We start from the raw sequence: 17,609 nt of genomic DNA, 5'->3' as shown, positions 1-17,609 counted from the left end.
ACAACAACAACCTTGAACAACAACCTTGGGTATACTAAAGCAAACCCAAGGAAATAATTACTAAAAAAAAATAATTATTAAACAAACCCCATGTAGGTCCCCCAGAGACATCATGAAGGACAATGGGAAAGAGAAGAGGAATACCGTTTAAATGTTGGGTTATACTGTGTAATATTAATACTGACTGGATTGACAATTAATGTTTAGAGTAGTAAACATTAAGTGCTTGCCAATTACTCATGTGTTTGTATCACGGAAGCAGCATTAAGGACACATCAAATAAGAATATTTTTTGTTTAGAAATGTTTTTAAAAGGTAGCCTTGTTTCTTTGTTTTGGTTTTCTTTTCTGTTTTTATTTTTATGACTTTTGAATATATGGAAACAGATGACTTGATTGTGATGTTAGGTGATTTTATGCTACCTTCTGTAAAAGCGAACGGTGGTATAAATAGTCTGAACAACCTCCTATAAAAGCGGAGAAGTGCTGATGGTCGGACATGATAGATTTTTGAATTTGTGATTATAAAATAATCAAAGGGGGGATTGTGATGGAAAATCTACATGTTGTATTGTTTTGGTCTATATGAATTTAAGTTTTGTTGCTATTCTGTGTAATTTTATATAGTGTCTGCCTTCTGGGCTCCTTTTGGGTCATTTAAAGTGTGAATGTTCGAGAGTCGTGTGAAGCATTTTATTGCCTGCCCTTTCCTATGTTTCTTGTCATGTAAATCACCCTCCATGCAATCCTTCGATGTGTGGGCCTGTTTTCTCGACCCCCTGGCTAGCGCCAACCAAGCCAGGGGTTTAGATGACACGGCCGCTACCCCCTCCAATGGCATTCCCCACAGCTGCAGTTGTAAAGATAACCATCTGGTACACAAAGGCTTTTGGTATTGGGGGACCACCCCCTAATAAACCCAAACGAATAAGAACTCATTGATTGGAAGACACAGTGGACTTGTCTGAGCGTACCTTCAGAGAATGAAGTAACACGCAAAGAGAAGCTCCCATCTGGGGCCCCAGATTATTGTAATGTATGCCTGTTATGTTGTTTGTTGATGCATGTTGTGATGTATCTTTGTTCGTACTTTTAATACAAATATATATAACCACTAATTGTCAACAGTATTGTGTGCTTTTTGCATCTAAATATCTCATCTGCTTAGACGCAATATCTGATACAGAAATTGCCACGACAGGGGTCAGGTTCAGGAGTCAGAATCAGTGGTCAGGTTCAGAGTGTGGCCCGTCCATCGCTCTAGCTGTATGGTCCTTTTAACCCTACCCTGTCAGGCTTAGGGGTCAGGTTCAGGGGTCAGGTTCAGGAGTAAGGTTCAGGGGTCAGGTACAGGGTGCGGCCCGTCCATCACTATAGCTGTATAGTTCTTTTAACACTACCCTGTTAGGTTCAGGGGTCAGGTTCAGGGTGTGGCCCGTCCATTTCTCTAGCTGTGTGAATCTTTTAACCCTACCTGGAGGCTTTGTAGCCGCTGAGGTCCATGTCCAGCTCGGGGGTCGACTCAATGAGGTCCTGCATGTCCGACGTCTCTTCTTTCTCCCCTGGAAACCAGAAACAGAACTAAGAACTAACCAATGGCGTGATGAGTCAGCAAGGATAGCATTCACAAGAACAGCAGAGGGGCTTCAAACCTGCACTTCAGTCTAGTCACTACAGTTCACTACAGTCTAGCTCACCACAGTCCAGTTCATAACAGTCTAGATCACTACAGGCTAGCTCACTATAGTCTAGTTCACTACAGTCCACTACAGGCTAGCACACTACAGTTCACTACAGTCCAGTTCACTATAGTCTAGCTCACTACAGTCTCGTTCACTAAAGTCACTACAGTCTAGCTCACTACAGTCTAGATCACTTCAGTCTAGCTCACTACAGTACATTACAGGCTAGCTCACTCCAGTCTAGCTCACTACAGGTCACTACAGTCTAGCTCACTACAGTTCACTGCATGCTAGCTCATTAGTCTAGTTCACTACAGTCCAGTTCACTATAGTCTAGCTCACTACAGTGTAGTTCACTAAAGTCACTACAGTCTAGCACAGTACAGTCTAGATAATTTCAGTCCAGCTCATTACAGTACATTACAGTCTAGCTCACTCCAGTCTAGCTCACTACAGTCTAGCTCACTACAGTTCACTGCAGGCTAGCTCATTAGTCTAGATCACTACAGTCTAGCTCACTACAGTTCACTACAGGCTAGCTCACTACAGTACACTACAGTCTAGCTCACTAAAGTTCACTACAGTCTAGCTCACTACAGTACACTACATGCTAGCTCATTACAGTTCACTACAGTCTAGCTCACTAAAGTTCACTACAGTCTAGCCTACTGGTCTAGATCACTACAATTCACTACATGCTAGCTCACTAGTCTATATCACTACAGTCTAACTCACTACAGTTCACTACAGGCTAGCTCACAACAGTCTAGACCACTACAGTCTAGCTCACTACAGTACACTACAGGCTAGCTCGCTACAGTTCACTACAGTCTAGCTAACTACAGGCTAGCTCACTACAGTTCACTACAGACCAGTTCAATATAGTCTAGCTCACTACAGTCTAGTTCACTAAAGTCACTAGTATAGCTCACTACAGTCTAGATCACTACAGTTCACTGCAGGCTAGCTCATTAGTCTAGATCACTACAGTCTAGCTCACTACAGTTCACTTCAGGATAGCTCACTACAGTCTAGATCACTACAGTTCACTACGTTCTAGCTCACTACAGTACACTACAGGCTAGCTCACTACAGTTCAATACAGTCTAGCTCACTAAAGTTTAATACAGTCTAGCTCACTACAGGTCACTACAGTCTAGCTCACTACAGTTCACTGCATGCTAGCTCATTAGTCTAGCTCACTACAGTGTAGTTCACTAAAGTCACTACAGTCTAGCACAGTACAGTCTAGATAATTTCAGTCCAGCTCATTACAGTCTAGCTCACTCCAGTCTAGCTCACTACAGTACACTACAGGCTAGCTCACTACAGTTCACTACAGTCTAGCTCACAAAAGTTCACTACAGTCTAGCTCACTGGTCTAGATCACTAGAATTCACTACATGCTAGCTCACTAGTCTATATCACTACAGTCTAACTCACTACAGTTCACTACAGGCTAGCTCACAACAGTCTAGACCACTACAGTGCACTACAGCCTAGCTCACTACAGTACACTACAGGCTAGCTCACTACAGTTCACTACAGTCTAGCTAACTACAGGCTAGCTCACTACAGTTCACTACAGACCAGTTCAATATAGTCTAGCTCACTACAGTCTAGTTCACTAAAGTCACTAGTATAGCTCACTACAGTCTAGATCACTACAGTTCACTGCAGGCTAGCTCATTAGTCTAGATCACTACAGTCTAGCTCACTACAGTTCACTACAGGCTAGCTCACTGCAGTTTAGATCACTACAGTTCACTACATTCTAGCTCACTACAGTACACTACAGGCTAGCTCACTACAGTCTAGCTCACTAAAGTTCACTACAGTCTAGCTCACTGGTCTAGATCACTACAGTTCACTGCAGGCTAGCTCATTAGTCTAGATCACTACAGTCTAGCTCACTACAGTTCACTTCAGGCTAGCTCACTACAGTCTAGATCACTACAGTTCACTACGTTCTAGATCACTACAGTACACTACAGGCTAGCTCACTACAGTTCAATACAGTCTAGCTCACTAAAGTTCACTACAGTCTAGCTCACTGGTCTAGATCACTACAGTTCACTACAGGCTAGCTCACAACAGTCTAGATCAATACAGTTCACTACAGTCTAGCTCACTACAGTACACTACAGGCTAGCTCACTACAATTCACCACAGTCTAGCTCACTACAGGCTAGCTCACTACAGTTCATAACAGCCCACCTCATTTCAGGAAATGCATTAAATTCAGGTTTTGAAAAAATAACCAAAAGCTATTTCTAAATCAAACAGGGTCCTTGGGAGCATTGTGTGAACAGCACTTCTAAAATGTCTCTGCTTTCTCATGGTTTCTCTTCATACAGGACAGGTCGGAGGAGACGTTAACCTGTGGCTGCACTGTGTGAACTGTACTTAAGGACCCCTACCCTCAGGTATGGCCCCTGCCCCCTCGGCCCTCCTGCCCCCCGGCTCCTCCCCCTCGGGGCCTGGGGCCGCTGGGGTCCTCGGGGCTGCTGGCTTGAAGCCGCTGAGGTTGGACAGCTCCTCCTGAAACAAAGGCGAAGCATCAGCACAGAACCAGCAGGAGGCTTGCATGGAGCTAGCATGGAGCTAGCTCTGAAGGGACCGTCAGGGCTAGAGCCAGACGCAAACACATAGTTTACAGACCGGCGGCAACTCGGCCAGGGGTTATTGGGGGGTTCTAGTGAAAAGAGAAACACCAAGAGAAACAGAAAAAGATAAAGCCACTGCACACTGGATCTATGTATGTATGTATGTATGTATGTATGTATGTATGTATGTATGTATGTATGTATGTATGTATGTATGCATGCATGTATGTATGTATGTATGCATGTATGTATGCAGTATGTACGTACCGGTATGTGTGTGTGTGTAGGTACCATTTTCTTTCCTTCTTCAACTAAAGAAATAAAAAATGAATTCTCTATAATATCTGATGAGGCATTATCTATTTCTTCAAGATGTTTTCCATATTATCAACAACTCTCAGTAGCTCTCAGGCTCTTTAACGTTCTAGTTCTCTTCAACGACTCGTCAGGAACATCACGGGTTCAGCCCTCAGTTAGAATATGTTCAATAAGACAATCTGGTGTGCAAAGGCTTTGCTGCTAGTCATGAAAAGAAGAAAAGATTAAGAAAGAACGACAACAGAGAAATCCTGCAGAGAATACAATCAACAATCAGACACTGAGGGAAAAACATGTCTTTAAAGAAGTTACACAATAACACAAAGACCATTCTTTGCTCAACAAACATCTACACAAGACTTGGGAAACACACACACAAGAGAAACACCGAAACACATCCAAATAGAAGGTAGTGCACATCACTGGCAGAACGCACACACTGGCTGTGTGTCCAAGGGGGGTTTAGAACAGTGTCTTTAGAACTTCAACGTTCAAAAAACAGCGACACAGAGAAAGAAAACCAGGAACACACTAGACCATGCAATGAAATTAAAGTAAAATGAAACACACACACACACAGAGCCGGTGCTCCTCTCCTCCGAGGGGCTCGGCGGTCGGTCGACGTCTCCGCCGACATCGGCCACAAACAGATGTAAACACTGATGTGAGAGGCTGAAGGCCAGAGGGGGGACAGACAGTGGAACAGCACAGGACTACGAAGACACACAACACAGGACTACAAAGACACATTACACAGGACTACGAAGACACCCAACACAGGACTACACAGACACCCAACACAGGAGTACAAAGGCTGACACACAACACGGGACTACAAAGACACACAACACAGGACTAGAAAAACACTACACAGGACTGCAAAGACACACAACACAGGACTACAAAGACACAACACAGGACTACAAAAACACACAACACAGGACTACGAAGGCTGACACACAACACAGGACTACAAAGACACGCTACACAGGACTACGAAGACACACAACACAGGACTACAAAGACACACAACATAGGACTACAAAGACACACACCACACAGGACTTCAAAGACACACAACACAGGACTACGAAGACACACAACACAGGACTACGAAGAGACACAACACAGGACTACAAAGACACAAAACACAGGACTACAAAGACACACAACACAGGCCGGGGGCCTGCAGTGCGTTACCACAGCGGCCGGAGTCCAGCTACCTTGCAGTCGTCTGCCAATGAGTTTCCCCAAGCAGCGTCCTGCGAACCCTCAAGCTGCCTGGACTTTGAGGGCTCGTCCAAATCACAGGGCTTAGAGGGGGAGGAGAGGGAGAGGGTGAGAGAGGTCCGGGACAGGGCAATATGCACATCTCTGGACTGCTTTCAACAGCAGTAGAAGGAGGAGCAATGATGTCTTCTAGATTGTGCACCGGCTGGTTGCACGTGAAACAAGGACATCTTCTCATTTCTCATTTCCTGTTAAAGTATTTTATCTGGGGCCTTTGAGCTCATGTCCATCCTCTCAGCCTGAGGACCACATGCTGTGAGCACATGGGAGCCCCATAAAGAGGACCCCCCCCACCACGGAGGAGCCCCTCCCCCCACAAAGAGTAGCCCCCCGCACACACACACACACTAGAGCTGAGATCGGGCCCAGAAAATCACGCCCGACCCGGCCCGAGCCCGTGCACGTTCTGTCCGAGCCCGGCCAGAGCCCGAATCCGATTTCAACCCGACATTTTTTTAAACACGTAACTTGGTACACATTTGTTACTAGGCATACTCTGCTAAATATATATGCAAGGGATAATGTATAGAACGCCGGTCATTATCGGGAATATAAGCCCCGACAGAGCGAACAGTACACTGACGCGCAGCGAAGGTGCCTTGCTTCGCCCTGAATTTGTCGCTCACCACAACGACCCTGGGGTTGACAAGTTACCCGACTACTACCCATGCAAGTGAACGGAGCGTTCCACAGTATTGAGAAGACCCGTGTAATAAAGGCCTATAATAATTCTGTTTATGGCATCGATTTCTCCTCAGATTAGGCCAATAAAGCAATGATAAAAAATAAAATAAACGCTCGATCAAAGGCCCGGCCCGAGGATAGTGGTGGGAAATATCGGCCCGACCAACGGGTCGGGCTCGGGCAGAGAATCTAAACACTAACACACACACACACAAAGAGGACCCCCCCCCCAAAAATCCTTTACGCTCCGATACCTGATGATCGTTATCATTTAGTCACTCAACCACTTTGACTACTTTGAAGGGCTCTTTTTGTAAAATGAACAGCCATGATGTGCATCCTACCTATCCACCTATACTATCCCATCCTACCCATCCTTCCTATCCTATCTATCCTTCCTATCCCAGCCCTGACAGAAACCATCTGGGCCTCTGGAGGGGAGCGGGGACATGAGACCCCCAGACCCCCAGAATCCCAGGACCCCCAGACCCCCTGGAACCCCAGACCCCCTGGACCCCCAGACCCCAAGGACCCCCAGACCCCCGTGGCCTTTGGAGGGGAGCGGGGAGCCCCCGGACTCATTAAGGGAAGACCATCCAGCAGAAAAATCCACCCTGCGGTCAACGGCCCGACGACACACCGCTCTGCTCTGTGCCTCAGGTTAAGTAAGAGCCAATGACGTTCCAGCTGGCCCTCTTCCCTCAGTGATTGGCCGAGAGCCAGTTGCAGCAGTGATGGCATCAATCCCATGATGCTTATGGAATGTCCCAGTTTTGACAACCCCCACCAAAAGAAGAAGCAGCTGAATATAATAACTCACCCCCAACATCAAAAACATGTCAAAAATATCCTTCAATGGATCATCACTTGGTTTGGTACCCACAATGCAACGGCAATTCATCTTCTTTTCATATAGCATACATTGCCTTATTATCGCACCATCCGTCAAACTGTACTATGTAATTTTGACCAAGGTTTAGTGTGAGAGAAGTTAAAAAATAAAAGCTTATAGGAGCCATTATGCTACTCGTTCTAAATCTAGCAGTAATATAAGTCCTGTTTAGGGGGTGCTGGTTGGGGGGAGCAGACAGGAGAAGAGCAGCCCTACTCCTAGATGCGGAGGACAGAGTCGCCTTGTATTGACTCGGTCCTCCTTCACTCCCAGCACTACTTTGAATGTTGGATGTCGCACAACATAATTTTAACACACACACACACACACACACACACACACACACACACACACACACACACACACACACGCACACCTTGAGGCTGGTGTTGGAGCGGGGCTGCGCAGGGTCCTTGAGAGGCCAGCCCGCGGTGCTGGGGGTCTCTGCCAGAGCTGGAGGGTCGGTCGGGGGCCCCGAGGCCCCCCCCGCCGAGGGGAAGATGCAGAGAGACATGGGCCGCTCCTTCCTACAGGGAGAGACGACAACAAGGCCTCTTAAGTACAGCTTCAGATGGGGGAGGAAATAGAAAACGCAGATGGCGTCAACTCTGTTTCCTCCAGAGAGTCCTCTCCAGACCACTGGTGAACCTTCTCCAACACCCAGAGGGTCCTCTCCAGACCACCGGAGAACCTTCTCCAACACCCAGAGGGTCCTCTCCAGACCACCGGAGAACCTTCTCCAACACCCAGAGAGTCCTCTCCAGACCACCGGAGAACCTTCTCCAACACCCAGAGAGTCCTCTCCAGACCACCGGAGAACCTTCTCGAACACCCCCCATGCTCCAACACCTCCAGGCTCCAACCTTATGGGGATTCTGGGGCGTAACCAGTGTTGATATGGAGACTGCGTCTCTCCCCTATCCTACCCGAATCCCCCAGTGTCTCTCCTAGAGCTGGGCGATTTATTGATTTTTAATCGTAATTCAAATTTATGGTTTAGGATGATTTTTTTTAATGAAAATTGATTATAAAAAAATTATTGTATTAACGGAAGCGCCACCCCTTCCCCACCAGGTCCCGTAGCTCCCAGTAACATCTCCTCCTCTTCAGAATTTTTTAAATATCAACATGGCAGCATGCGCTGAAAAGAGTGGGGATTTCGTTGCCAAAAAAGTCACGGTCTCCTCAGTCGTGTGGAAGTGGTCTGGGGCAGGGCAGCCAAAAGCAGCAGCACAACACTTCCCCACAATCCCAACATCTTATACTAAGGCACAAGGCCGAGTGGGAGATGTGTGTTATTTATTTAGTTTTGTTAATCATTGTCATTGTTAAAACTAACCAAAATAAAAAAATATGTAAATTTGTCATTCATAGATTTTCTTTTAAATTAAAAACGATGATCGGGTTTGGTCTGAAAAAAATCAAAGCCCAAGTCTCTCCCCCTTCCTACCTGTCTCCCCCAATGTCTCTCCCCCTTCTTACCTGTCTCTCCCCCATCGTACCTGTTTGCCCCAGCGTTTCTCCCCCCTCGTACTCGTCTCCCCCCTCCTACCCGTCTCCCCAGCCTCTCTCCCCCCTCCTACCTGTCTCCATCAGCGTGTCTCCCCGCTCCTACCCGTCCCCCCCCAGCGTGTCTCCCCCCTCCAACCCATCTCCCCCAGCGTCTCTCCCCCCTCCTACCCGTCCCCCCCAGCGTGTCTCCCCCAGCGTGTCTCCCACCCTCCTACCTGACTCCCCCAGCGTGTCTCCCCCCCTCCTAACTGCCTCCCCCAGCGTGTCTCCCCCTCCTACCTCTCTCCCCCCTCCTACTTGTCTCCCACCAGCCTCTCCCCCCCTCCTACCTTCTCCCCCCAGCGTGTCTCCCCCCTCCTACCTGTCTCCCCCAGCATGTCTCCCCGCTCGTACCCGTCTCCCCCAGCCTCTCTCCCCCTTTCTACCCGTCTCCCCCAGCATGTCTCCACAAGCGTGTCTCCCCCCTCCTACCTGACTCGGCCCAGCGGTCCCAACTCGGTGCTGTCACTCATCTGCTGAATCTTGATCCTCTCCACGTGCTCCATGTAGTTATGGATCATCTGGAAGAACCAAGGAGCTGTTAGAGCTCTCTCTCTCTCTCTCTCTCTCTCTCTCTCTCTCTCTCTCTCTCTCTCTCTCTCTCTCTCTCTCTCTCTCTACCTCCGTGTGTCTCTGGTGCAGGGCGCTGAATTCCTTCTTCAGCTCTGACTCCCGTTCCTCCAACCTGCCAACTGAGACAAGAGAGGGAGACAGGCCGAGGTTAAACCAGATGAAACCAGGTGCAACCAGGCGAAACCAGGTAAAACCAGGGGAAACCAGGTGGAGGAGGGCTGGGGGAGGAGGAGGAGGGGGAGGAGGAGGAGGGCTGGGGAGGAGGGGGAGGAGGGCTTGGGGAAGAGGGGGAGGGCTTGTGGAGGACGTGGAGGGGGAGGGCTGGGGGAGGAGGGCTTGGGGAAGAGGGGGAGGAGGGCTTGGGGAAGAGGGGGAGGGCTGGGGGAGGAGGGCTGGGGGAGGGAGTGTGTTGTGCGTTGCGTACAGTGTGTTCTGCGTTGCGTACAGCGCGTTGTTCGTTGTGGTGAGCAAAATCTTTGGTATGAAACAATGAAAATCATCGAAGTTGAAGCACTTTACAAAAGACAGCAATTATAAAACCATCATAGATGGATAGATCAAAGATTAATAAAATGTATATACAAATAACATATCTTACACAACCAGGAGCACGAAATTGATTGTATGTCAGGATATGAATTAGTAATCTTGAAAGAAATAACTTTCTAGATTTAGTCAGTCAGTCAGTCCGTCTGTCTGTCTGTGTCTCTCACTCTGCTCTGCGTAGTTCTTGATCTTGAGCTCCAGCTGGCGGGAGGCAGACTCCATGCGGCCGACCTGGAGCTGGAGCTCCTTCTTCTCCTGCTCCTGGGAGTCCTCGAACTCTATGAACCGCTACACACACACACACACACACACACACACACACACACACACACACACACACACACACACACACACACACACACACACACACACACACACACCCAAATCATTGACTAATTACTCATCTACTAATAACCCTTTAGTCCAAGGAAGCTAAGCTCTATTGTGATTCAACTTCCTGCCTGACTTCCTGCCGATGATAAAAGGGTCAATGATGGAACACTATGGCTCAGAGTGAGTCAGTCAGGCTGGTTCTCGGTTCTACCCTAGACTGGTTCTGTGTTCTACCCCTAAAGGTCCAGGCTGGTTGTGGGTTCTACCCCAGTCTGGTTCTGGGTTCTACCCCAGTCTACTGGGGTCCACCCCCTGAAGGTCTAGTCTGGTTCTGGGGTCTACCCCTTGAAGGTCCAGTCTGGGCTACCTTTAGGAAGCCTTGAAGGTAGAACAACAATATAACCTGTAATGGGAGATATCTATTCTCCCATTCTGTGTCTCTAAATGCCATGTTGGACTGTGCCTGTATTCAGTGAACCCCTTGGGGGGATGTGTTTAAACCAACCCCCTGGAGGATGGATAGACCAGGGATTCAACTGATAGGGCACAGCCATGACCCCTCTATGAGATCCTGAGGAGCTTCAATCGATAGATGACCATCTGGGTAACCAATAGGTTTTATATGATTTTTTTAATATGATGCTATTGTCTGTTATGATGGTATCGTCTGTTATGATGTATTGTCTCTGTGATGATGGTATTGTCTCTGTTTTGATGGTATTGTCATGCTCTGTTATGATAGTAATAGGACTATAGTAATAGGACTGTAGTAATAGTACAGTAGTAATAGAACTATAGTAATAGGACTAAAGTAATAGTACTAATAGGACTGTAGTAATAGTACTATAGTAATAGTACTGTAGTAAACAGTACCCATCCGTACCAGACAGCAGGTTCAGACAGACAGGTGCTGATCTAAGGGAGAGAGGGGTGCTGATCAGGGAGCTGATAAGGGACAGGTGCTGATCTGGTGTTGTTGTGTTGTTTGTCTGTCCTCCTCCTCATCTCATCGGCCGCCCTCCTCCTCCACTTCTCCCTCTCGTACTGTCGTGTTGTTGTGTTGTGTGTATGAGTGCTGTGTATGTCCTCCTCCTCGGCCGCCCTCCTCGTTCCCTTCTCCCTGTCGTACTGTTGTGTTGTTGTGTTGTGTGTATGTGTGACCTCCTCCTCACCTCCTCGGCCGCTCTCCTCCTCCCCTTCTCCCTCTCGTACTGGGTCACCAGCTGCTCGTTGTCCTCCTTCAGCAGCTCCAGCTCCACCTCCTGCTCCTGGTTCTCGGCGAACACCGAGTCCAGGTTCTCCAGGACGGCCACGACCAGCGGCATCAGCTCCTTCACCACGTCCCGGTCATACCGCCCGATCAGCCTCTCCAGCTCGCGGTAGATGGAGGTGGCCAGGCCGGAGACCCGCTCCGACATCACGGCCGAGTTCCCCGGGTCGTCCTGGTACACCGCTCCGTCCTCCGGTTCCATGGTCTCCGACTCCATGGTCTCCAGCTCCAATGGCCTATTCCTCCCGCAGGCCCGGGGCTCTGCACCGCGTTCCCCGCACTAGAGAGGCTGTGCACCGCGGTCCCTGAACACCGAGAGGCAGCTCGCTTACAGACGGGAACACGACCCCGAAGAAGCGGGCGGGGAAATGCTCCACATTAACCCGGATGAATAATGCCCTGCTAAGCAGCTCCTCGGCAGCCGAACCGTCGCCCAGAGAAGCGTGATGACGTCACCCAACGACGTGGCGCTATTGTCTTAAAGGGCCAGCGACCCACTGTTTCAGGTGGAGTTCTCTTAAAGGGGCAGTAACCCACAGTTTCAGAGGAGTTCTCTAAAGTGTAGGGATGGGCAAAATGATTCATTTCCGGGAACTAGTTCTTTCAGTTCAGTTCACTTTAACGATTAGTTTGTTTGATTCATTCGTTTTGATTTGTTCGTTACGTCAGATTACGTCATTTGGTGTCTGACCCCCGCCGAGACGACCGTGAGCATAATTTAAACGACTTCTAGGCTCTAAAGGTGCGGCCACACCAGACGCGTATCTCGCGTACCTCGCGTATAAAATCGCCATTTTTTCCATAGGGAACCATTGGTTTACGCGCGTATGAGACGCGTACACGCGTTACATGCGTATAAGCAACATTTTACTCACGTTAGGGGCGTATGAGGCGCGTACATATACGCGCGTACATATACGCGCGTACATATACGCGCGTACGCGAGGAGTTCAAAAAATGGAACTTTTTACGCTCATACGCGCCGCAATAGCCAATCAGCGTTGAGCTTGACCCGACGTCACTGGCAGAGAGTAGTGAGCTTGGACAGAAGCATACGGCCGACATCTTTCTTTATTCTGTGTGGAAATAGTAACATAGTTACGCCATTAAATGCTTTTATGGAAACATTTTTAGAGAGAAATGTGCATTTTACTTTCATAATGTTCGCTCGGTGAATGTGAAGGATGTTTGGTTTGATAGTTATGACGAAGAGTGAACGCTCCGTTCACTTGCATGGACAGAGTCTCTGATTGCTAAGCAACCTCAACGTCTTGGCGGACTATTTCTCTGCTGATCAACACTACGAATGCTGGAAACACACCAGACACACCATGTGAAGTTATTTAAACCGATTATTGTTATTTATATCCGAGATTATTTAATCTAACCCGATCCAAGCTCTATCATCCACCCAAACACGGCGGCGTTTGGGTTTCCTTCCTCGGACTCCTAAATCCAGCGCAGCCACAGGCTGGGGGGGGGGGGAGTTTTGGGCGGTCTCATCTACGCGCGTATGCGTACGCGCGTATCTGACCATTTTTGACACAAAATGGTCAAGCAACATTTTAGCTGCGTTACGCGCGAGGTACGCGCGTGGTGTGTTCGCACCTTAACACCCGTGAAAATCGAGAAGATATATTATGTAGTATAACCAAACGTCCCACCAATATTTATACCACTTGCTTACTCTCTATATTTCATTCATGGTTTTACATTTATAATTTTATTTTACTTTACATTTAATTCTTCATTATTCAGGCATTACAGAACTTTCATGGTCATAAATAAAAAATACGAACTGCAGTTTAATTTCTTTGTTTGTTCTTAAATTGACGTAGAATGGAGCAAAGACTCCTGGGATTGGGAAATGCGCTTATCCAATAAACAGATGGAGGTGTAGTCTATTTTCGAAAAAATGTAGGGGGATATATGAGTGGCCCCACGTCGAATGGTATGACCCAAGATACGTCAGACAGAGAAAGCGCGCATATTCGACAGTACCGCCTTGTCATTTGTTTACCCAGGTGCCATTGCAACCCCATTGCTACCTCTCATTGGCTGAATCTTTGAGAACGTTGTAGACTCAATCAATATAAATCGCGGGGAGACGAAGCTCTGTTTGTTTGTATATTTTATTTACGTGACCATATTTTTGGTTAAAAAGAATCAAGGAACCAGTTCTTCTTGTTTTGGGGAACCAGTTCTTGTCGTTCACGTTCGGGATTCGTTCGTTGTGAACGAATCGGTCGCGATCGACTCATCCCTACTAAGGTGTAATTCCGGCGCAAATTGAACCCAGGGTCTTTGTTTTGGCATGAAAACCCATCAAATAAGCCCTCCAGATACCTTGAAAATCGAGTTTCATTTTCAATGTTTGGCGTCCATGTTATTGGGTTGGGGCATTGAGTTTTGCTTCTAAATCGGCATTTTTTAACCACTAATATTGTTAAAAATATCACCAAACCTCTGCTGTAGCATGACTAGGGTCCCTACACATAAAACGAAGCACAAACGACTTAGTTTGCAAACCCGGATTTTTTAAAAAAAGACAGTTTAATAAGCATTACCGGTAGGTCCGTGTTTACAGGAAGTCCACACAAGTCGATTGCCGAATGCGCCGGAGTTCAGTTCAAGGAGGAATGTTTTGGAATTTATAATTTAGATAATTTATATTTGTAGATAATATATAGTAAGTAAACACGTAAATGGAAGGACTTGCATAAGTAAGAGTGAATAGAGTGAAGGACAGCTCAAGCACCGGAGAAGACGACCCACCCATCTGCTTGAAGTGAAAAGAGAGAGATGGTTCGTGTTTGTGTTTTCCCCGGCTACGAAAAAATAAGAAAAGTTAAACTCCAGAAACTTTCCATAGACTGCCATTGCGGTACAATGACCGATCTCTGGTAGACCATTGGCTTATTGTTCTGAATATGGACAATGAGACGCCAATCAAGACGCTAATGCAGAAGGATCACCGTGTCTGCAGTGCTTATTTTGATAAGGACGACTTCATCATTCCCAAAAGAGCTGCTGACCCAAAGAACCCAAAAAGAGTTTCATTGAAGAAGAATCCAATTCCTCGTGCGGCAAGTAGCTACGGATAGACTTGAGGTAAAGTTGTTTGCTTATTTGTCGTGTTATATATGATTGTTCACAATTGGTGTGGGACCGGCATTAAATTAGTTTAATATTCAACATTCATTTACGTAACATTCAAAATACAAACCTATTATGCACTTCAACCATTTGAGTGAATGATGTCAAACCAACTGTGCAACATACAGATTAATGTCCCCCATGTGCCACAAGGCTCCTCATCCTCATCCTCATCGTCATCTGCTTATCCGGGGTCGGGTCGCGGGGGGAGCAGCTCAAGCAGGGGGCCCCAGACTTCCCTTTCCCGGGCCACATTGACCAGCTCTGACGGGGGGATCCCGAGGCGTTCCCAGGCCAGTGTTGAGATATAATCTCTCCACCTAGTCCTGGGTCTTCCCCGAGGTCTCCTCCCCACTGGACGTGCCTGAAACACCTCCCAAGGAAGGCGCCCAGTGGGCATCCTTACCAGATGCCCGAACCACCTCAGCTGACTCCTTTCTAAGTAAAGGAGCAGCGGCTCTAATCCGAGTTTCTCACGGATGGCTGAGCTTCTCACCCTATCCCTAAGGGAGACGCCAGTCACCCTTCTGAGAAAACTCATCTCGGCCGCTTGTACCCGCGATCTCGTCCTTTCGGTCATCACCCAGCCCTCATGACCATAGGTGAGGATAGGAACGAAGATCGACCGGTAGATCGAGAGTTTTGCCTTGCGGCTCAGCTCTCTTTTCGTTACAACGGTGTGGTAAAGCGAACGCAATACCGCCCCCGCTGCTCCGATTCTCCGGCCAATCTCACGCTCCATAGTACCCTCACTCGCGAACAAGACCCCGAGGTACTTGAACTCCTTCACTTGGGCTAAGGACTCATTTCCTACCCGGAGTAAGCAATCCACCAGTTTCCTGCTAAGAGTCATGGCCTCAGATTTAGCGGTGCTGATCCTCATCCCAGCCGCTTCACACTCGGCCGCCAGCCGATCCAGTGAGTGCTGAAGGTCACCGGCCGATGATCCAATGAGGACCACATCATCTGCAAAAAGCAGTGACGAGATCCTCAGACCACCGAACTGCAACCCCTCCCCACCACGACTACGCCTCGATATCCTGTCCATGTATATCACAAACAGGATTGGTGACAAGGCGCAGCCCTGGCGGAGACCAGCACCCACTGAGAACGAAACTGACTGGCTGCCGAGAACACGAACACAGCTCTCGCTTTGGGAGTACAAAGATTGGATGGCCCTGAGGATAGACCCCCTTACCCCATACTCCCGCAGCACCTCCCACAGTTTCTCCCGGGGGACCCGGTCATACGCCTTCTCCAGATCCACAAAACACATGCAGACCGGATGGGCATACTCCCAGGCCCCCTCCAGGATCCTTGCGAGAGTGAAGAGCTGGTCCGTAGTTCCACGTCCGGGGCGAAAACCGCATTGTTCCTCTTCAATCTGAGGTTCGACGATCGGCCGAACCCTCCTTTCCAGCACCTTGGAGTAGACTTTACCAGGGAGGCTGAGAAGTGTGATACCCCGGTAATTGGCACACACTCTCTGGTCCCCCTTTTTGAACAGGGGAACCACCACCCCGGTTTGCCACTCCTTTGGCACTGTACCCGACTCCCACGCGATGTTGAATAGGCGTGTCAACCATGACAGCCCCTCAACACCCAGAGCCTTTAGCATTTCTGGCTGGATCTCATCAATCCCTGGGGCTTTGCCACTGCGGAGATGTTTGACTACCTCAGTGACCTCCACCAGGGAAATTGACGACGAAACACCATCAACCTCGAGCTCTGCCTCCAACATAGAGGGCGTGTTATTCGGATTCAGGAGTTCCTCAAAGTGTTCCTTCCAACGTCCGACGACCTCCTCAGTTGAGGTCAACAGAGTCCCATCCTTACTGTACACAGCTTGGATGGTTCCCCGTTTCCCCCTCCTGAGGTGCCGGATAGTCTTCCAGAAACACTTTGGTGCCGACCGAAAGTCCTTCTCCATGGCCTCTCCGAACTTCTCCCACACCCGCTGCTTAGCCTCCGACACGGCAGCCGCTGCAGCCCCTCGAGCCTGTCGGTACCCTGCAACCGAGTCAGGAGTCCTCCAGGATATCATATCCCGGAAGGCCTCCTTCTTCAGTCGGACGGCTTCCCTGACCACCGGTGTCCACCACGGTGTCCGAGGGTTACCGCCCCTTGAGGAGCCTAAGACCCTGAGGCCACAGCTAGCCACCGCAGCTTCAGCAATGGAGGCTTTGAACACCGCCCACTCCGGCTCAATGCCCCCAACCTCCACAGGAATGCCAGAAAAGCTCCGCCGGAGGTGTGAGTTGAAGATACCTAGGACGGGGGCCTCCTCCAGACGTTCCCAGTTCACCCGCACTACTCGTTTGGGCTTACCAGGTCTATCCGGAAATTTCCCCCATTCCCTGATCCAACTCACAACCAGATGGTGGTCGGTTGACAGTTCCGCCCCTCTCTTTACCCGAGTGTCCAAAACATGCGGCCTCAGATCAGATGACACGATCACGAAATCGATCATCGATCTTCGGCCTAGGGTACTCTGGTACCAGGTACACTTATGAGCACCCTTATGTTCGAACATGATGTTTGTTATGGATAATCCATGACTAGCACAGAAGTCCAATAACAAACGACCGCTCGGGTTTAGATCAGGGAGGCCGTTCCTCCCCACCACACCTCTCCAGTTGTCTCCATCGTTGCCCACGTGGGCGTTGAAGTCTCCCAGCAGAACTACGGAGTCCCCTACTGGAGCCCCAT

General features: G+C 48.7%; 1 protein-coding gene across 3 annotated transcripts in view; it reads right to left on the bottom strand.

The window, feature by feature from the left end:
* LOC130375787 (C-Jun-amino-terminal kinase-interacting protein 4-like) overlaps positions 1 to 12,202 on the bottom strand; it is a 48,445-nt gene extending 36,243 nt beyond the window's left edge. For 2 of the 3 annotated variants that reach the window (XM_056582877.1, XM_056582886.1), the window contains exons 1-8: positions 11,647 to 12,202; positions 10,309 to 10,429; positions 9,644 to 9,714; positions 9,455 to 9,543; positions 7,848 to 7,998; positions 5,829 to 5,918; positions 4,102 to 4,222; positions 1,474 to 1,561 (exon numbers count right to left, since the gene is read on the bottom strand). In XM_056582877.1, coding sequence (XP_056438852.1) covers positions 1,474 to 1,561; positions 4,102 to 4,222; positions 5,829 to 5,918; positions 7,848 to 7,998; positions 9,455 to 9,543; positions 9,644 to 9,714; positions 10,309 to 10,429; positions 11,647 to 11,961 — 1,046 coding nt within the window. In that variant the 5' untranslated portion in view covers positions 11,962 to 12,202. The remainder of the gene's footprint in view (positions 1 to 1,473; positions 1,562 to 4,101; positions 4,223 to 5,828; positions 5,919 to 7,847; positions 7,999 to 9,454; positions 9,544 to 9,643; positions 9,715 to 10,308; positions 10,430 to 11,646) is intronic. The other variant, XM_056582894.1, reaches the window with a different exon arrangement.
* Between the last annotated feature and the right edge of the window lie 5,407 nt (positions 12,203 to 17,609).

The sequence above is a fragment of the Gadus chalcogrammus genome, chromosome 2, assembly GCF_026213295.1.
Source record: "Gadus chalcogrammus isolate NIFS_2021 chromosome 2, NIFS_Gcha_1.0, whole genome shotgun sequence".
Taxonomy (NCBI): Eukaryota; Metazoa; Chordata; class Actinopteri; order Gadiformes; family Gadidae; genus Gadus; species Gadus chalcogrammus.
This window is presented reverse-complemented; position numbering and strand designations above follow the sequence as displayed.